This window comes from Ursus maritimus, unplaced genomic scaffold, assembly GCF_017311325.1.
Source record: "Ursus maritimus isolate PB19 unplaced genomic scaffold, ASM1731132v1 scaffold_14, whole genome shotgun sequence".
In the NCBI taxonomy this organism is placed as follows: Eukaryota; Metazoa; Chordata; class Mammalia; order Carnivora; family Ursidae; genus Ursus; species Ursus maritimus.
Window position 1 is genome coordinate 60,469,394 of NW_024423786.1, and position 20,684 is coordinate 60,490,077.

A 20,684-nucleotide genomic window follows, 5' to 3' on the forward strand; every position below is an offset into this window, starting at 1 on the left:
GTTTTAGTGTGGGTAGGAAGAGAATTTTCCATGCCCCCCCCCTTGCAGGAGGTTATTAGTAAGCTGGGAGGAAAGGAGCTACATAGGAAAATCATCTTGGTGTGTTTCATTGACTTGATACAGAGACAAGGGTGGGGAACCCAGGCACAGTCTTCCCTTCCATGGGCCTTCTCTCGCTCGCCCATGGCCGAGGGGTAAGGTGGTTTTGGGTGCGTGCAACCACACCTCAGCTTGGTAGATTTTTTCCCTGGTGATCTTCCGTTCTGACACTTCTGGGCAGAGAGAGGGGTTCCTAAACCCTCCTAAACCATGAGAAGGTGTCTGTTAGAGGCTACCCTCTTCAACTTCCATTCATTCCTAAAGCAAGCTTAAGGGACTGACTTCGATATTTGACCCAATGCTCTGAAGAAAGTGGGATTTCCCCAGGGAAAGGAGTGAGGTCTTCTAGGCCCCTTGTGGTTAATGGAGCAGGGTGTGGGTATCCCCAGGTGAGATTATGATATGGAGTGGGGGATCTCAGTTTGTGAATTCAGAAGGGACTGAGTGCCCTGGGGGGGCGGGGTGAGGGTGGCTCTGGTGGTAGACCCCCAGCTGCCCGCCTTGTCTGTAGGTCCTGCCCGCGCCATGTCCAGCAGAGCGGAGAAGAAGCGGAAAGTGAGTGCCCAGGGAAGTGCCAGTCGCGGAGGCACCCGCAGGAGAGCTGCTCAGGCGGCCGCACTGGCCTCGCAGGCTGCGGAGACCACCCTGGCCTCTGGCGAGCCTGAGCTGGAGCCCGAGCCCGAGCCCCTCAAGGAGGAGCTTGGTGGGTACCTGCCGGGGAAGAGCTTGGAGGCAGAATGTTGGTATTTAAAGAGGGTCCGAGGGCTGTTGCTTCTGGGTAGGAAGCCGGGGGGTTCGGAGGAATCTCAGGCCTGCTGCTGGGGTCCTTCTTCTGTGTTTTCTTCCTGGCCAGCCTTATACTTGTTCTTTCCGTCTTCCTCCCCGCCCCCCCCCTCCCCGCCATCTCCCCACTCCAATACACCAAGAGCTCACTAGCCAGTCCTTTATCTTCGCCTCTTCCTCCTGACTTCAAGTGTTCCCGGTTGCTCCTACCACCCTGAAGAGGGTTTGATCTCTTCCTTTCTCCCGTTTTCACCCTGGGTGGCAAAACAAATAATGTTTTTCTCCCATTAAGCCCATCACCATGGAGACTCAGCCTGCCTTGCCACCCTTTGAATCCTAAGCCTGACTGATGCTTTCTCCCATCTGTTTCAAGCTCTCATAGCTCTGCCTGCATTTTGGCAGGGGCCTCAGTAGACTCAGGAGGTCCAGGTCCAGGGCTACGAGAGAAGAAGCCTGATGTCTACATCGGGGGAGAAAAGAGCTTTAAGAGCCTGCCTTCTGTGGCTTTGATCTAAGGGACTCCATCCCTGTGGGTTGGAAGGTTTTGGGTGGCTGTCGCCGACCCTGGGCTGTCCCCTTGGAGCACTGGCCAGTGTAGATATGACTATGAACTAAGCGTAGCCCTCCTCTTTTCCGTGGGGCTTCTTAACACTGCTGGCAGCCTGTCAAGCTGGACAGACATGGAATCCCCTTTTAATACTAACAGCGGGGAGATTAAACATGGGCGTGGGAGAGGGGTCCTCCAGGGTACACAGGATCCCTAGGACCCAGACATTAGAAATATGCAGCGTGTTTCCTTCTAAGTTCTCTCGGAAGCATTTAATGTGGGACTGGCTCCCAGAGGCTGGGTACCTGGAGTGGAGGCTGGGAGCAGGAGAGGCAGCGAGGCTCCGGTGTGGGAAGGGAAGGAGATTCTGGATGAAAGCATTGACCAGCAAAGACAAAGAATCTAGGACTCCCTGAGCTCTAAGCCTTTTTATTGTTTGATGTGGAGACACATAACCCCAACAGAGGTTCAGAGGGGCCTGGGGCCTCCAGAGCAGCCCCGAAACACCCAGTAATCCCTGTCATCTCTGGAGTTGGAAAGGGATTGAGGCCTGTTCCACAGGAGACTGAAGGGCCTGCTCTGGTCTGAAGGTTTGTGTCCCCACCCCCCAAATTAATATGTTGAAATCTTAATGCCCGATGTGGTGGGATTAGGAGGTGGGGCCTTTAAGAGCTGCTTAAATCGTGAGAGGTGTTTAAATCATGTCATGGATGGGATAAGTGCCTTATGAAAGTGGTTCCAGAGAGATCGCGTGGCCTGGTCTTCCACGTGAGGACACCATGAGAAGTCCGTGACCCAGAAGGAGGCTCTCAGTGGTATTTTGTTATAGTCTGTGCTATATTTTTATAGCAGACGCTGGGTCTAAGAAGGGCCTAAGATGGTTCTCGGTAAAGGTGGGTAGAAGGGCAGACACCCTTTGGAGGTTTGTATTAACAACCTTTGCTTCCTTAAGTGTTCCTCAATTCCTTTTAAGAAAACAAGGAGGACAGGTTTGTAATTCCATATTTGTAATTTGAAAAACCTTTTTAAAATAAAGATTTTATTTATTTATCAGAGAGAGAGCACGCGTGCACTAGCAGGGGGAGGGGCAGAAAGAGAGGGAGAAGCGGACTCCCCTCTCAGCAGGGAGCCCAACTCGGGGCTTGATCCCAGGACCCTGGGATCATGATCTGAGCCGAACAAGAGTCGGACGCTTAACCGACTGAGCCCCCCAGGCGCCCCTGGACAACCCTGTATCTTTACTTGCATCGGAGCCTAGTTTTTTTTTTTTTTTTTTTTAAAGATTTTACTTATTTATTCCACAGAGATAGAGACAGCCAGCGAGAGAGGGAACGGAGCCTAGTTTTTAGCAGCCATTCCCCACGGATCCCGATAACCAGCAGTCCACTTTCCCTCTCTGCGGGTTTGCCTGTTCTCGACATTTCACGTCAGTGGGTTGACGCCGCGTGCGGTCTTTCTTCCGCCTAACGTCGTGCTTTCGCGGTTCGTGCGTGGCGTGGCTTTACGGCAGATCTCCGTTCCCTCCTTTAGCCGAATCACACGCCGCCGCAGTTTGTGGATCCCATCGTTTGCCGATGGGCGCTTGAGCTGTTTCCACCTTTTGCCCGCTGTGACTCGTGCCTCCGTGAGCCTGGGGGCTCGGGGTGTCTAGTGGAGTCCCTGCCTCCGGTTCTCTAGAGGATATGCCCGGAGGGGAGTATGGTGGGCTCCTCTGGTGACTCTGTGTTTACATTTTGAAGGAACGCCTTCATTTTGGAATGTTTATTCTTCCCAGAGCCAACGCTGGAGGAACCCGAAGTAGAGAAGGAAGAGTTCCCGGAGCCCGAGGTGGACGTGGTAAGTGAGGGTTTTCCCTGAGCCAGACGATCAGAGGGCTCGCTGTAACGTGCAGCGCCAGGAATTCTCTTCAGGCTGTCGCTTGCTTCTGCTTACTCTCTCCTGGGAGCCTGCTCGCCACAAACCCGGTCTGCTGAGTCCAGGACCAAGTCGTCCGTGCCCCCCGCGCCCCCCAGGAGAAGGGGGCTTTATGGGAGGGACAGTTCCCGTAGCTTTCGCTTCCTTGTCTCCCCGCCTTGAGTCAAACTGGGACAAGCTTAGTATGGGATACCAAGCTGTTCTCCGAACGAATCGCACATTTTGGCCAGCAAGCACTTTCCAGGTCTGGGTGTTAGCAGCGTAGTAATAAATACTCGATCTTCTCTATTCTTATTTGTATTTCTTTGATTTCAAGTGAAATTGGACATTTTTTCGTATTTTCACTTTCTGATTTCTATGACGTGTGACATGCCTGTTCATGTCCTTTTGTTCATTCATTTCCTGGGGTCGTTTTGTTTCTCTTATAGGCTCATCTACATGTTTCTATGGAGTTTTCTTGACTTGGAAACTTTTAAGTGAAAGAGACTCTTTCTTATCTTCCAGGAGAACTGGGAGAAGGACAGGGTGACTCCCATGTTCATCTTCATGTTTTCTAGTCTCCTTAAATATTTAAAGCTTATTTGTTTTCTTTAGTCATCTCTACACCCAACGTGAGGCTTGAACTCACAACTCTGAGATCAAGAGTCATACGTTCCTCTGACCGAGTCCCAAGTTTTCTGAATTATTTAGTAGAGTTCTACAGATGAATTTTTTTCGAGTCACCAGTTGTAATTAATTTTCCATCTAATTGATATATTTTTTGGTGTTTCCCATTCTTGTATTTTCCCGCCCTTCTTCCTCTCTGCTATGCCAGTTGGCTTTCACTGGATATCTCTTATCTCTTATTACTTCAGTACCCTGGGAGGCTGCGGCCTTATCCTTTTTCTGGCTCGCCATCCTTGCTCCTGGTTGCTTGCTTTAGGCTAATATCCTACAGGTTCCCTTGACTTAGTTTTGCTTTGAGGTTGAGGATTGCTTGATGATGCGTTTTGACAATGACAGGCATAAAGGGCATATCTTGGGAAGATAATATCCCCCGCTTTTCCTCTAGTGATCTATTCTAGTTTTTCTTGTAGAAGCAAGGGGATCTTATCGTCTTGTTTCTTCAGAAACTTGAGACCTATCACTCTGGTCATCCTTAGCCTTTACCATTCCAGACCCCTCTGACTTCTCGTTCCCCATGTCCTCGCGTGCGCTCATGGGTGGGAGAAAGGACTCATCCTAACAGCTCTCCCTGCCTCGGCTCTCTGCTCTCCTTCTGTAGAAGCCCCTTTTCCTGTCCCAGGCTGTGCTGACAGGACTAGCGGATGCCGTCTGGACAGCGGAGCATGATGCCATTTTGGAACACTTTGCCCAGGACCCTTCGGAGCTCATCCTCACCATCTTCATCGACCCGTATATGGGGCTGAAGCTAGATCTGGGCATGCCTGTACAGGTGGGTACCCTCCTCTCCCGACTCCCAGGCGGTCTGCCAGGGGGCTGAGGGTGCTGCGTATCTCAGTCTCGAGTCTTACCTCCTGGACCCCAGGTCTGTGGAGCCTCATGGGGTGTCAGGAACCCCGCTTGGCAGTGGGGTACAGAGAGAAATGAGGTAGGGTTTCGCTTTTGGTGATCTCATGGTCTAGTGGGGAAGACAGACGTATACAGAACATTTACGGTATGTTACGATGCCACGGGCAGAGCTTTATAGGAGCTTGATGGGGGCAACTGATAAAGCCAGTGGAGGGCTGGCAGGGCTCGGTGGTGGAGGTGCTATTTCAGGTGGAGATCAACAGTAAGTAGGATTTCATCGAGTGCGGGTAAGAGCTGTTCCGGTAACGAACTGTGTGCAAAGAAGAGCTTTAGGAAGTGATCCTGGAAAGGTGGGTTTGGGGCAGCTTGTGGGAGGCCCTGTATATTAGGCTGGACAGTTTGGCCTCTATCCCGGAGGGAACTAGCGAAGGCCTTCGCGGATTAGGTACATAACTGTTTGAACAATGTGGAAGATGCATTAGTGAAGAGTAAACCGCGGGGAGGGAGACAGTTAAAGGACAGGCATAGAGCAGAGTGTTAGCGGTAGCCTCTGGGGGGCGGTGTACAGGTCATGATTGGTAAATTCTCATAACTTTTCTGCGTTTGATATTTTTGAAATAAAGTGTTGGAAAAGAGGAAGGCTTTTGCTTTGCTTTTATTGGCAGCACACGTTCAAAAACCAAAATGATAATGAACATGAGCGCGGCCCTGTGCGGTGACACAGTTTGTGAAATGTTCCAGATTAAACAAGAGCGAAAACAGACTGTGGCTTTTTCCTGCACATGGGCAATCGTCGGCTATAAGACGACATGGAAAAAAAAAAAAATCTCATTCGTAAAAGGAACAAAAATTTGCAAAAATGTGTAGGATTTATAGGAAAGAAAACAACTGTGTTGCAGGCCGTGTCAGAAGATCTGACTACACAGTGAGCCATATCCTGTTTCTGAGTGGGAATCTTAATTATAAAGATTCTATCCAGACAAATGCGCTGTTTTAACGCGACTCCAAAGTCCCACAGTCCCTAAATCTCTTGTGTAAAGATTTGAAGATATATCTGGAAAAATGCATGAAAATAGCAAAGAACATGATGAAGAAGGAAAATACTGAAGGAGAGCTGTGAATATGAAAATCTCGTATTTAACTGTAGTGATTAAAACAGAGTTGGGACACCTGGCAGGCTCAGTCGGTGAAGCGTGTGGCTCTCCATCTCAGGGTCATGAGATCAAGCCCTGTGTTGGGCATGGAGCCCACATAAAATAAGGTAAAATTAAATTAAAATTAAATAAAACAGAGTTGTACTAGGCCAGGAATATACAGCATATATACAACATTAAAGACACAAAATACACGTATATGTAAGCATTTTCTATAAAAACTCCATCTAAAATCTGGGGAAGAAGGGATTATTCAATGCATAGGATTGGGAAATATGGAACTCAGAGTTTTCCATTAAAAATTTATTTAGCTGGGGGGAGGGGGAAACGGGAAAATGTCGGTCAGAGGGTGCGAAATTTCTGACACCAAAACCAAAGGCAACCAAGCAAAACTAAGTGAGTGGGACAACATCAAATCAAAAAGCTTCTGCACAGCAGGGCTTCTTCCATCAACAAAATGCAAAGGCCACGTAAGACATGGGAGAAAATACGTACAAATCCTAGCTCTGATAAGAGGCTAATACCCAAAATATATAAAAAACTCCTACAACTCAATGGTGAAAAGAACAATCAGATCAAAAAATGAGCAGAGGGATTGAAGGGAACTTTTTCCAAAGAAGACATGCAAATGGCCAACGGGTATTTGGAAAGGTGCCCCTGTATCACTAATCAGGGAAATGCAAATCAAAATCACGGTGAGATGCCATCTCACACCTGTGAGAATGGCCATCGTCGAAAAGACAACAGATGACAAATGGTGAAGATGTGGTGAAAGGGGAACCCTGGTGCACTGCTGGTGGGAATGTAAGTTGGTGCCGCCACTAAGGAAAACTGGACGTTTCTCAGAAAATTAAACACAGAACTACCATAGGATCCAGCAACCCACTTCTGGGTATATGTCCCAAGGAAATGAAATCACTATGTCAAAAAGGTATCTGTAGCCCATGTTCTTCGCAGCATTATTTACAATAGCCAAGACATGGGAACAGCCTAAGTGTCTATCGATGGATGATGGATAAAGAAAATTCTGTACACACACAGTGAAATATTGTTCAGCGACGAGAAAGGAAAGAATCCTGCCACTTGCAACAACCCGGATGGAACTCGAGGCCATTATGCTAGATGAAATAAGTCCGAGAAAGACAAATGCTGTATGATCTCACTTATATGTGGAATCTAGGGGAAAAATAATCCCCCCTAGTGGTATACATGACATTTGCTAAGAGGGTGGATCTTAAGTGTTTTCTGCACGCACGCGCACACACACACACACGCACAAAGAACAGAAAAAATGGTACCTCGTGAAATGCTGGGTATGTTAATTAGCTTTGTCGTGGTGATTCTTTCACAATGTATATGAATATCAAAGCATCACGTTGCACACCTTAAATATATACAGCTTTTTATTTGTCAATTATGCCTTAATGAAGCTGAAGAAAATTCATTAGGTATGTGGAAATATACTCTAAGATCACAGACTTCGATGTATCCTTTTGGGATAAGATGGCCAATTGAAGCTTCCTTAAAAAATTATTACTCTTGATAAAATGGGCAAAAAGTAAAACCAGAAAAAGAAGAAAAAAAACACACCCCAATACCCAAGAGTAAAGAAGGAAAGAAGGATAATCTAATCAATTTAAAAAGTGGGTGACCAATGAAAGTCTATGCACTTAGGCAAACCGTCCTCCCCGCGGGTATGGCGGACCCCCAGCAAGATGGGAACTTCAGTTGGGCATTGAGCAAAATCTGAAAAGGGAGAAAGCAAGCCCAGGTATTTTAACAAAGATTTTACGCTGTCTGAAATGAGCCTTAACCACCTGCCCATCCCCTCGTGCGATTCTCTTAGGCTAGCGAAAAGTGAACAGAACATAAAACACCCAGTCCTTTCCCTTTCACTTCAAGGGGGGAGAAGACACTGGGTTCGCACAGCGGGACATCAAGGAGTCACCCACAGGACGTCAGAGCAGAAAGGACGAATTCGCGGAGCTGCTCAAGCATGAGGGCAGAAATGGCAGGGCGACTCCAAGTGTATTACATCGAGGCCGAAAACGTGGAACAAAGCGTGCAAAGGAGAGCAGCGGAGCAGAAGGAGACCCCTCACAGCAGCATCACGTTCCGGTACAACTGACTAAGAGCACGAGTTCAATTTTTAAAACGCGGAGAGACGAAATGATGCCACATGAGAAAGAGATAAAGGGGAGATTGCGGATCTTAGGAACTAAAGCCGCGTGCTCCCAAACTCGTAGGGCAGAATCAGCAAGGAGCTAACTAGCTATCACTGAGAATGTGAACTGCCACAGAAGAGAGGCTTGAGATAATTACAGTGCACGAGGAAGAGAAAGCCAACGACAACATAATTAGCGGAAAGTTAATAAGACAGGGTGATCTAATACAGAGCGCCAGCGAATGAAGCCGTGTAAATTTAAAGCTAAAATACAAAGGCTTTCCCTGACCCGCAGAAGGAACTGAATCTGGGACTTGAAAGAAGGTACTTTCTTCCACAAAATTTGTCTCGCGATGTTTAATGCCAACGCACATCTTAGGTCAACTATAAACTCCAAGGAAATTCATTCTTTAGGAACATCACTGATGTGGCCTTCCTGCCAAGAATGTGCAACTTGAATCGAATAATGAGGAAACAATCAGATGCATCCAAATTAAGGGACATTTTGGAAAACAACTAGCCTGGACCGTTAGAAAGATCAGGGACTGTGCAGAATTCAAGGGGACCGAGGACACATGACCGCGTGTGATCCCGGATTGGATCCTGGGTGGCGAAGAACAGCTGTAAATGACGTTATTTGGACCACAGGGGAACGTCGAATTTGTATTCTGTATTATATAAAGTATTATATGAAGTTTAATTTTCTGAGTGTGGTAATTACAGTGCTGGGTATGTTGGAGAAGATCCTCATTTTTCGGGGCTATATGCTGAAGTATTTAAGGGTGCAGTGTCACATTCACTCGCAAATGGCTCAGCTGGGAGAGGGAGAGAGTAAGGGAGTGTCCTTGAGCACAAATAGGGCAAACTGTGAACAATCAGTGAATCTAGCTGAAGGGTATGTTGTTCACTGCACTTTTTTTTTCAATTTTTCTATGAGTTGGAATTGTTTTCAAAATAAAAATTTGAGAAAGAATGATTTAGCCCTCTAGTCAAAAAAGCAAATTGTCTACCCAGAGGAGACATTAGGCTGGTGGCAGGCTTCTCTGCTCACCCGAAAATCACCTTCACAGAGTTCTCCAGGAAGGGCACCATGCCCCAGGCATTTTATTCCCAGCCAGGATGGTCAAATGCAAAGGCAACAAATGTGTAGTCATTTTCGATCTTGAAAGAACCCTACTCTATAAAAAAATAAAATCATCAGTGGAAATCTATTCCTTTAAGACATGAACCAAACAGGGGGCGCCTGGCCAGCTCAGTTGGAAGATTGTGTGACTCTGCATCTCAGGGTTGTGAGTTCGAGCCCCACGTTGGGCGGGGAGATGATTTAAAAATAACACCTTAAAGGGGTGCCTGGGTGGCTCAGCCGTGAAGTGTCTGCCTTCGGCTCAGTCATGATCCCAGGGTCCTGGGATCGAGCCCTGCATCGGGCTCCCTGGTCAACGGGAAGCCTGCTTCTCCCTCTCCTACTCCGGCTGCTTGTGTTCCCTCTCTTGCTGTATCTCTCTGTCAAATAAAATCTTTAAAAAAAATTTAAAAAAATAAAATCTTAAAAAAAGAAGAACCAAATAACTCAAGAATAGAGAATCTATGAACATTCAATTCACTTAAATAAAAACTAATACTAAATAACCACTGGCATTATGGTTATGCTGTGGAAAGGGAATGCCACCAGCCTGGTTGGCGTAAACATAATAGCGTAACAAACACTGAGCAGTGTTGAGCAACAGAGGGGGTATGAGGTGCCAGGGTCCTTATTTCTCAAAGCAGCGAGTCACTAGGACTTCACATTGAAAGGTAGTGGAAAATGAATCTCAAAAATTTTAAAGGTTTTATTTGTTTGTTTGTTTATTTATTTATTTAGAGAGTACAAGTAGGGGGAGGGACAGAGGGAGAGAAGCAGACTCTGGGCTGAGTGCAGACCCCGATACTGGGCTTGCTGTCACGACCCTGAGATTATGACCTGAGCCCAAACCAAGGGTTGGATGCTCAACCGACTGAGCCATCCAGGTGCCCCTGGACCTCAGTATTTTTTTAATAATCTCATATAACTTTTGAAAGAGGTCTTTCAGAAAGAAGTCTTTCCTAGATGAAGAAACACATTTTGAAGCTCAGTGATGCCTGTGTTTTATTCACACCAGAGTCTCTTTATTCTGTTAAATCCAAGTAAAATTAAATCTAATCCTTTTAATCAAAAATAGCATGATCCTATTTTGCAATGACCTTTAATTGATTTGTTCTGTACGTGTCGGTCTATAGAAAGATGTCTGGAATAACATTTTCTCTAATGTTAACAGCATTAATGTCTGGGTGGTGGAATTTTAGATGGCAGCTTAGCTCTTATATGTATATTCTTCTGTATTGATTCAGTTATGTATAATTAACATATGTATGTCATTTTTAAAAATGATAAGGCCTTAAAGATTTTATTTTTAAGTAATCTCTACACCCAACATGGGGCTCGAACTCACGACCCCAAGACCAAGAGTTGCATGCTCTACTGACTGAGCCAGCCAGGAGCCCCAAGAGTCTGTTTCTTGGTTTCTCTCTCTCTCTCTCTCTCTCTCTCTCTCTTCCCTTTGATGGTTTGTTTTGTTTCTTAAATACCACACATGAGTAAAATCATATGGTATTACATATGTATATCATTTTAACAAAAATAATGGTGTTAAGCTTTTAAAAAAATACACTCGAAGTGCCAAAATTTAATTCTGGGTAGTGGGAAGATGGGTGATTATTAATTTCTTCTTTGTGCTTCCTTTTCAGTTTTTAAAATTACATGAATTATAAAGAGTAGGTACAAAAGTGTGCACACCCAAATGGTGCACTCTGATCTTAGGGAGGAGTGGCCTTTCCAGGCACGTAGAAGTCAGAAACTTTAAATTTGAAAAGCTTTAACTGCATGAAGGTTGTACCATTTCTGAAGGTAAACAACAATAAGAGCCACACAGACTCACCAGAAACAAAATTGAAGGGTAAATGAAAAATTGGGCAACAGGTATATACAGCTGAAATGGGAGACCATAGACAGTTGCCTCTTCCATTTTTTCTCCTTCCTGCTTTTCCTATAGCTAAAAGGGCTTCCTCCATTCTATCCTTTCCCTTCCATCCAATCCATCCAACATTTATCGAGCATCTAATATGTCCAGTCAACTGTGCTAGGTTCTGGAGTCAAGTAGGACAGAACACACAGTCCCTACCTTCAAGGCATGCTCTCTGCATTTCCTCCCCGTGGGTCTGGGTATGGACTCTGTTATGTCCCTGAAAGAAACAGGAAGCACCTCGAGACCCATTTGGCGAAGGATCAGGATAGGCTAAGGGAATGTGATGAAGAACTCAGCCAGACTTTCAGGACTGGCGCCTCAGATTCCGTCGGGTATCATGCTGGGTCTGGAGACTGAGCTCTGGTCTACTGTCTTTCACGCAGACCCAGAACCAGATTGTCTACTTCATTCGCTGCACACCGGTTCCCATCACCCCGGAGAACTTTGAGGCAACTGTGCAGTTTGGGACCGTGCGGGGTTCCTACATCCCGGCCCTGCTCCAGCTGCTCAGTGGTGTCTTTGCCCCTCAGATCTTTGCAAACACAATCTGGCCTGAGAGTATTCGGAATCATTTTGCTTCTCATCTGCACAGATTCTTGGCCTGCCTGACAGGTGAGCAGAAAGCCTTGAGTGTCTGTTCTCTCTCTGGTGCTGCACTGACAGTAGAGCAAACGAGGCAGGTGGGAGATTCATCTCGGGCACCTGTGCGACCTGGCATGGAGTAGGGACCTGTACGTGCTTGTTGAATGAGCGGATCAGGGAACAGCATTTGCCTTCCAATACAGATACAGTTTTCTGCTGTAGAAGGTTGACCAGACCTGCTCAAATGTAGAGTTGGATATTTCTGAGAGTACATGTGGGGTAAAGGGGAAATGCAGGTGGTGGTGGGAGTACTAGGGGGAGTGGATGTATCATACCAGAGAGTGTTGAGGGCGTGGTGCAGATCTTTGACCTTATTTTATGATTATCTCTTACTTTACTTCAATGAGGTTTCCCTCTTGTCATTTTTCCTCTTGATATCAAAAAATGCAGAGTCACTGTTTCTTTTGCCTGTTCTCCTGAAATCCTCCATACTAGCTGGGCCCCCGATTATCAACTGTGATTGCAGCTGGGGTGGCATAAACTCATCCCCCTGTGTGAGCTACATGGTCCTTTCCTTTCCTTAGATACTCGGTACAAACTGGAGGGGCACACCGTTCTCTACATTCCTGCAGAGGCCATGAACATGGCACCCGAGGTGGTGGTTAAGGACAAAGAGCTGGTGCAGCGGCTGGAGAGTGAGTGGCTGGCGTTGCCAGTGTGTTGGGGGTCCTAGGGGAGAGGAGAGGGCCAGATGCAGAGAAAGGAACTGGGTTAGGAGGGCTATGTAAGTGGCAGAGGGAAGGACACAACTGGGGAGGAGCATAGAGAAGTACAAGGAGTTTTGTACTCTCCCCGGCAGCCTCCATGATCCACTGGACCCGGCAGATAAAGGAGGTGCTCAGTGCCCAGGAGTCTGTGGAGACAGGAGAAAATTTAGGTCCTCTGGAGGAGATTGAGTTCTGGCGCAACCGATGCATGGACCTGTCTGGCATCAGTATGCAGCTGGTGAAGCAGGGAGTAAAGCACATTGAATCCATCCTGCGTCTTGCCAAGTCCTCCTACTTGGCGCCCTTTATGAAACTGGCCCAGCAGATCCAGGTTTGTGAGTGGCCTCAAGGATGGAGGTTTAGCAGAGAGTGGATGGCGGTTGGGACAGTCGTTAGTTGGGTGCTAAGCAGAGGGGGCCAGTGTAATCCTCAGCAGCAAAGACCGATCCCCCCAGTGTTTGGACTTGCTCTTGGGGGAGAGCACAGAAGTGGTAGGACACAGGGTCCCAAGGAGCTCGTAGAGACTCCAGTTAGTCGACAAATATACATGGAGTACCCTCCACGAGCCCAAGCCCTACAATCCAGCTCAGAAAACCAGGCTTACACAAAACAGAATGACTAGAGGGCACGGGGTCAAAGAGGAACCCATAGGGTTCAGCCAAGAGAATTGCAAGATAAACACATAAAAAATAAATTTGATAAAGTATGACAAGCTGATTCTGTTGGCGCTGGGGACATCCAGAGGGCAGGGCGACCTGTGGAATATGGACGTGGAGGACTTCTCTCCCCGGGCGGGACTTTGAGCTAGGTGGTGAGGAAACTGAGCCACAGCTACATGGAGACGTCTGGAAGCGTGGTTGAGAACAGGGTGGTGAAGGGCGCTGGGTGAAACAGGGAGTGAGTGGGGGTGCTGTTCAGTCAGCTGATCAGCAGCTGGTGAGTATCGACCTTGGGCGGGGTTCCGAATTCAGCAGTAGAAACTGGAGGAGTGGACACAAAGCCCGAGCTTGGGGCCTCCCGGTCTAGTGTGGGGGGTGGACTCACCATGAGAAGGGTCGCAAGGACACGGTGGTAGGAGTTAGCACACAGTGAGAGCAGATAGCTGGGGCCTCCGGGCCTCAGGGCCCGCAGACACCCGAGAGGCTTGGTACTAGGTCTTGAGAGAGGCCGCTCAAGGGGGGCTTCCCCGTGGGTAAACGGTGCTTGCTTTGAACCGGTTCTTTCCAACGGACAAGTCTACTCCCACTCTTTCTTCACCGCCAGGATGGTTCTCGTCAAGCGCAGTCAAACCTGACGTTTCTGTCAATCCTGAAGGAGCCCTACCAGGAACTGGCCTACATGCGGCCTAAGGACATCTCCAGTAAGCTCCCCAAGCTCATCAGTCTCATCCGTATCATCTGGGTCAACTCTCCCCACTACAACACTCGGGAGAGACTGACCTCCCTCTTCCGAAAGGTGTGTGTCTGCAGGGCTGCGGGGGGGTAGGGGGGTGGGGAGGTGTGGGGGGGTGCGGTGCTGGTGGAGTTGGAGTGCGGCGGGCAAGGCAGAAAGCACGGACCCCAGGCTGAGCCGGGCAGAAGGGGAGGACCTGCTTTTTCTCATTTCCAAAGTTGGAAATTGCCCGGAGTGAGACGCAGATTTGGGAAGGGACACCGGCTTTTGAGGCGCAGGGCCTGCATTTCATCCGGGGTGACTGAGACAGGCCGCTGAGCTGAGTGCTCGCTGGGAAGCGAGCTGAGTGGCACTGGGGGATGCGGGTAGAACCCCGAGAGGTTGCCGCCGGCCAGTAGCAAAGGCCGGTGTCCACTGGGTGTCGGAAGCCCGATCAAGGCTGGGAGGCCGAGGCCCGAGGCGTGAGGCAGGGGGGGAGACGGAGGCTGTTGGCCCCCCTGCAGATGAGCAACGAGATCATTCGCCTGTGTTGTCACGCCGTGTCTCTGGACCGCGTCTTCGAGGGCCACGTCATGTCCAGCAAGGAGGACCTGCAGGGCTGCATCGCCTGCTGCCAGGCCTGGAAAGATCACTACCTGCGGGCGGTGCAGATGCACACCCAGTACGAGCGGTCCCCCAGCCCACCCCGTCCCGCTGTTCCCCTGCCGTTCCTCCTGAGGGCGGAGGCACTTTATAAAAGCCTGCAGATTCCATGTTCCCAGACCTGGTCCCAGTTCCCTCTGCGAATACAGCTATCCTAGCTCCCCGTCCTAGGTTCTCCTCACCCTCATAACCTTCCTCCCTGATTCCAGGAATCCTTCCTGCTTTACTCCTCCTCTCTCGGCCCGAACGTCTGAAATTCCATTATGTACAGACCTTCCTCCAGAATGGAGATGCTTTGTCTCCTCTCTTGCTTCTCTTCATCTTGCCTTTCTTCCCTCATTTCTGCAGGAGAACTGCTTCTTGGGGTCTCCGTTTCTGAGCCCCCACCCCCCCCGCCGAACCCAGGACTCCTGGTTCTAGCTTTGCATAGGCAGGCTGATACCTAGCGTTCCTACATGTGGATGCGGTCCGTCTTTCTCTGCACACAGGTTCTCGAATCAGGGCTGGGTGCTCGACCAGACCAGCATATTTGCCCAGGTGGACGCCTTTGTGCAGCGGTGCAAGGACCTCATTGAGGTGGGCTGACCGTCAGGGAGGGAGAGGAGAGTCAGAGGGGCTCCGGACCCCGGCCCAGGGCTGGGCGGGAGGGGCTGTGTGCCTGCTGCGGATCCCGCTCTCTTAGACTGTTGCCTGTTACCACGGGCGACGGCCAAAACTCATCCAGTAGCTCCTTGCATCTGGTGGGTCCCCCCTTGGTTTTTAGACATTTTAAGCCAAGCCTGAGAGCTCAGGCCCGATGAGGTCAGAAAGGGACAGGAGTCTCCCTCACGGGGCTTCGTTTCAGGTATGCGACTGCCAGTACCATTTTGCCCGCTGGGAGGATGGCAAGCAGGCTCCGCTTCCTTGCTTCTTCGGTGCCCAGGGGCCCCAGATCACACGGAACTTGCTGGAGATTGAGGACATCTTTCATAAGAATCTCCACATGCTTCGGGCTGTCCGCGGGGGCATCCTGGACGTCAAGAACACCTCCTGCGAGCCCAGGAGGAGTGACCAGAGTACAAAGCAATGCGTGGAGGTGAGAGATCAGGGGTGGGGAAGGAGTCGCTGCTCAGACGCAGGGTCCCGGCTGGAGCCCCCATTCTGTCACGGACTGGATCGGCGCCTCGGCAAGTCGTTCCGCAAGTGAGAGCCTGTTTCCTGGTCTAACAAATAAGGCCAGAGATAGAACCCACCTCACTGTGTCGTTTTGAGGAGCGGACGATTAACGCAGTAACGCACTGTGTTCCGGGCACGGAGGGCGCCCTCGGCACCTGGCACACGGGGTTCTTACTTGGGGGGTGTCCTGGGGCAGGCAACGGCGCCCACCCAGCACCACGCGTCTCTAACGGTGCAGGTTTCGCACTGGAGTCAAGGACCTGGAGGTGATGACTCAGAACCTGATCACCTCTGCCTTCGAGTTAGTCCGAGACGTGGAGCAGGGGGTGCTGCTGCTGGACACCTTCCACAGGCTCGCCACGCGGGAGGTGCTGCCCCCCCGCCCCTCCCACTGCTCCCCTGCTTTCTCCACCTGCTTCCCCTGTGCTTCCTCCAGTCCCAACTCCATTCATGCCCTTACCCATGTCCTCTGCTCCCCTTGCTTCTGGATCGCTAGGGAGTGGCCTCCGTGGGCGGCTGAGGACTTGGTCTAGCAGGAGTCACGGGAGGGGAGCCAGCCCCCCAGGCCATGTCGTCAGGCTCTTGCCCTTCGTTAGGCCATCAAGCGAACCTACGACAAGAAGGCGGTGGATCTCTACATGCTGTTCAATACCGAGCTGGCCCTGGTGAACCGTGAGCTGAACAAGAAATGGCTGTTCCTGGAGCCCTACATGGCCCAGTACTCGGGACAGGCGCACTGGATGCGGATCCTGCGACATCGCATCGACAGGGTCATGAACGTGAGCGCCTGGCCTTTCCCGAAACCTGTTCTCAGATGAGCCGGTGGGGTTCGCAGGCTGTGCCACATGCTGGCAGAGGTGGGGGCCCCGTCCAGGGACTTTCCCCAGAGAGTGTTCATGATGGGCCAGGGGAGCGGCAGGTGGCGGTCAGTGAGGCGGCCGTAGCTTCCGATGCATGGCGCTGGCAGGCGAGGTTGGCGGACACGGGCCATTGCAGGCATTTCCCATCTACGGTCGGGGGGAGGAGAAAAATAGGATCAGCATCCGGAAAGCTGGGCCCCCGAAGACTGATACAACCTCACGATCCAGGGAAGTGGGCAGGCCCTCAGAGGGCCTCGTCCTCCTGAAGAACTGGCACAAAGAAACAGGAAAAACGCCTCTAAAAGGCCTTTTGGGGAAAGTGGGTCGAAGGCTATTGAGGTGCCTGCCATCACGTTATTGGTTCTGGGTGAGAATAAGGCGTCTTCCCGATTGCTGAGCTAGGACTGTGATGACCAAGGGCTCATACTGGTTTTCCAACTCATACCTCTTAAATCCTCAGCTGCCGTCATTTTCTTTCTTTGCCAACTTCTCCTGAGCTGAATCTCTGTGCTTTCCCTTCCTGCTGCTGACTCCCTTTCTCTCGTGCCCTGGTCTCCTCCTCTCACCTTGCCGTGTGGCCCCACGTCCCCTCTGAGTGGTCAGAGTGGGCCTCCCTAGCAAGCCACATGGCTGGTGGGTGCGTGGTGTGGGAGACTGTACCGTGGGGGACGGTGGCTGGTGGGCTCCGGCCACCCGCCGTCCCTCCCCCTCAGTGTCTCTCCAGCGCTCACTTCCTGCCCCACATTGGAACCGGAGAGGAGAGCGTGCACACCTATCAGCAGATGGTTCAGGCCATTGACGAGCTGGTTCGGAAGACCTTCCAAGACTGGACGCTAACGCTGGACAAGGACTGCATCCGGCGGCTGGACACGCCACTGTTACGAATCAGCCAGGAGAAGGCGGGCATGCTGGATGTCAACTTCGACAAGTACGAGACCCAGTCTGACTCCTTGCCCTGCTGCGCGTGTCCCCGGCTCTCCCCAGACCATAACTCCCGTCTCTTGGTTCCACGCGCCATTCTGGTTTCGAACCCTCTTGTATGCTGTAATACGGGGACTAGCACCGCCTGCCTTTCTCCAAAATAACGGATCAAAACCAGGCAGCCCCCAGTAACCCACTGAACCGGTGATGTCGGTGTTTGGCCACTAGATGGCCACGGCGGCCCAGCGAAGGCATCTTGGCCACCCGCCACTCTGCAGGCTTGCTGGGGGAACTGGTGGGCCCGGCGGGTCACGCTCTCTCCTACAGCTTTCCCGTTAGGACATTTTCAGGTTCCAATGATTTACAGTGTAATTGGTTCACGTGTTTCCATCGCGAGTGCCTTCCCCATGCCGGGAACCAAGGTAGGCGCTGGGTATGGGTGGAGGGCAAAGCGCCCGCCCTCGGCCACTGCAGGGGAGCCCGGGGCTCCACTTCCGTTCTGTGTAAGATGCAGAAGGAAAACCGAGGAAGGAGCTCTGTAACACATCTGTCTGCAGAGATTGCAAACCGTCTGGTGACAGTTTTTCTTAATTGGAAGGAAATCACTTTCCACTTGATTGCTTTTGGCTCCCTGTTGTCATCAGCTGGGCCCTGGAAGAGGAGCTGCCTGTCGGGCTCCTAGGCTGTTGCTCCTGCATTGGCTTCGACTCCTAGGCTGTCCTGATCTGCTGGGCCCGTGCACGTGCACAAGGGGCTTTGCTAGAGAAGGCATGGGTGGAGATGGAGGCCAGGGAACAGGTGGCACCAGGGTGAGAGGATGCGCTGTGGGGGAGGGACCAAGGTAGAGGAGCAGCGAGGGCTGTGTGTCCGTGTGTCGGGGGAGGCAGAGGCTCGTGAGAAGGACAGAGATGTTGGAGGTCGGAGACCCGTCCTTGGCCAGGCAGGGGTGTCGGAGAGCAGCTCTGATAAGGCCCACGGTTTTTGAGATACGGCCAAGCAGCCCCATATAACAACCGCTTCATAAGTCAACACTCTGATTTTGAGGAGACAGTACCACCCTCGCTGCGACATTTGCAAGTATGTAACGGGGTTGAATCTGCAAGACACATCGTCCCGTCAAACTGGGTGCTTCCAAAGGCCCTGTGCCTGGAGTGACGTCCGGATGGCTGGCTGGATGGATGTGACGGACGGACGCACTTGCAGTGACACTGCTGTGAACGTGCACAGCCCAGCTGTTGCCTTTTTCCCTGGAGTCAAAGAATTGTATTCGGCTAACAGAACGTGTTCACAACAGTGATCCATATTTACATTCTAAGTATGAGAGAAGACAGAGGTTGAGCAAGAGGTGACGACGTGTCACAGGTAAGCCGCCAGGGTGGGCTGGGGGCTGTGTCTCCTCCGAATCCTCGGGGCAGAGTCGGAACCCTGGGGTCGATACGCCTTGCCGTGTGACCTCAGGCAGGCCGCTGAATTCCTCTGAGCCCAAGTTTCCTTACCCTTATCCTTATTTATCAAAAAATCCCTTTCTGAGCTTGTCACAAGGCGAGATGGCGTATGTGGAAGTCCTCACGAAGAGCAAACATGATTTTCCCTCAAAAGGACTGTTCCAGAAAGCTTTGCGAACACAGACCATTCGAAACAGATTTAGTGAGGTGATATAACCGTTTTGTACATGTTATTTTATTATCGTTTTTTAAAAATAATAGCTGTAATTTTAAGAACAGTTTAACCTTTTACAAGGGGTGATATAAGGTCCATGTCACAAAAGTCAAAAGTTACACCAGGGTAGAGAAGGAGCAATCCGACTCCACTGCTGTATCCCCGTGACTCAGTTTCTCTCTGAAGAGTCTGTGTCACTAGTTTCTTGGGGGACATGTTCCAGCGATAGGAGTGGATATAGCTACATAAAGGGCTTTTTTACCCAAATAGTAGCATACCATATACACTGTGCATCCAAAGAGTTTTCAAAATGATTAATTTTCCCATTATAAAAGTATTGGTGATTTTAGAAAATTTGCAAAATGCAAGAAAGTAGAAGAGAGAAAAACGTCTCCCCAAAGGTAACCATGCTTCGTGGTTTGGTCTATTTTTTCCTTCCGCTCTCTTTTACCTCCCTACTTCATACATTTGTTTTTCTTTGATTTTTTAAAAAAATCTTTAGTGGGTATTTTTAAATTATAAAAATAGTGCCTGCTTACTGTAAAAAAAAAAAAAAGAAAAATTGATGTGGAAGTATATACAGGAAACAGTGAAAATCCAGCACCCAGCCCTGCTCCCTGGAGGTAATCTTGATTACAAGGTAATTCAAAACACACCGCTCACAAAATAGGATCACACCGTACACGGGGTTTTTGCAACCTGCTTTCTTGTAAGGTTAACAATACGTGTTGGGGGGCGGTTTCCATTCTGTACGGAGAGAAGTATGTGGTGGTTTTCCGTGGTTCTAGCATCCTGTAGTTTGTACCGTGACTCACTCAGCTCAGGGATGATGGACTTAGGAGTTGTCGCACGATTTCTGCAAGGCTGCTGAATATTCTGAGGATTTGGAGTGGGCTCCCTGTACCTTGTGCCCGTCCCCCCACCGTGGTGGGTGTGCCTGACGCTTGAGCGGGATGCCCATCGGGGTTTGAGAGGCTTAAAGAAAACTTTTCTGTCTGCTGGGATGGTCTCCCGTCAAGGAGCACATGACGTATTTATCTAAAACACCAGTTGCATAATCTTTATAGCAGAGCCTAACAAGGCAACTTTGGGCCAAATATTTATGGCCTGGATTTAACCGAAACCCAAATAATGGCTAGACGATCTTCCAGAGAGGAGTGTTTCTGTCCCTTGGCGGTTGTTTACTAGAAGGATCTGTTATAAGCAGCTTTACATTTTTGTGGTTTCAAGATAAAGCTGCCTGAACCCAGTAAATTATGTATGGGGGGGGGGGAAACAAACCCCATGATCCTAGGACAGGGCTCTGAAAAGTCTGGGCTCATCAAACCAGTAAAGAAATCCAAGACCGTTTCAGCTCTTCTGCGACGTCTGACCACGGAGGTGCAGATGACTTTATCAGGCTCACTCTTTGTGTTCAAGGGTCCAGATAAGATCTCCACATAAGCATGCTTTTCAAGTGTCCTGAGTGCTCTCAGAATTACCTGACTCCCCC

The 20,684-nt window shown here is 49.9% G+C and overlaps 1 protein-coding gene across 1 annotated transcript in view; it reads left to right on the forward strand.

The window, feature by feature from the left end:
- Positions 1-624: 624 nt before the first annotated feature.
- DNAH2 (dynein axonemal heavy chain 2) overlaps positions 625-20,684 on the forward strand; it is a 79,205-nt gene continuing 59,145 nt past the window's right edge. The window contains exons 1-11 of the mRNA XM_040629974.1: positions 625-802; positions 3,204-3,265; positions 4,608-4,778; positions 11,598-11,826; positions 12,381-12,491; positions 12,656-12,894; positions 13,827-14,018; positions 15,442-15,659; positions 15,991-16,120; positions 16,349-16,531; positions 17,326-17,540. Coding sequence (XP_040485908.1) covers positions 625-802; positions 3,204-3,265; positions 4,608-4,778; positions 11,598-11,826; positions 12,381-12,491; positions 12,656-12,894; positions 13,827-14,018; positions 15,442-15,659; positions 15,991-16,120; positions 16,349-16,531; positions 17,326-17,540 — 1,928 coding nt within the window. The remainder of the gene's footprint in view (positions 803-3,203; positions 3,266-4,607; positions 4,779-11,597; positions 11,827-12,380; positions 12,492-12,655; positions 12,895-13,826; positions 14,019-15,441; positions 15,660-15,990; positions 16,121-16,348; positions 16,532-17,325; positions 17,541-20,684) is intronic.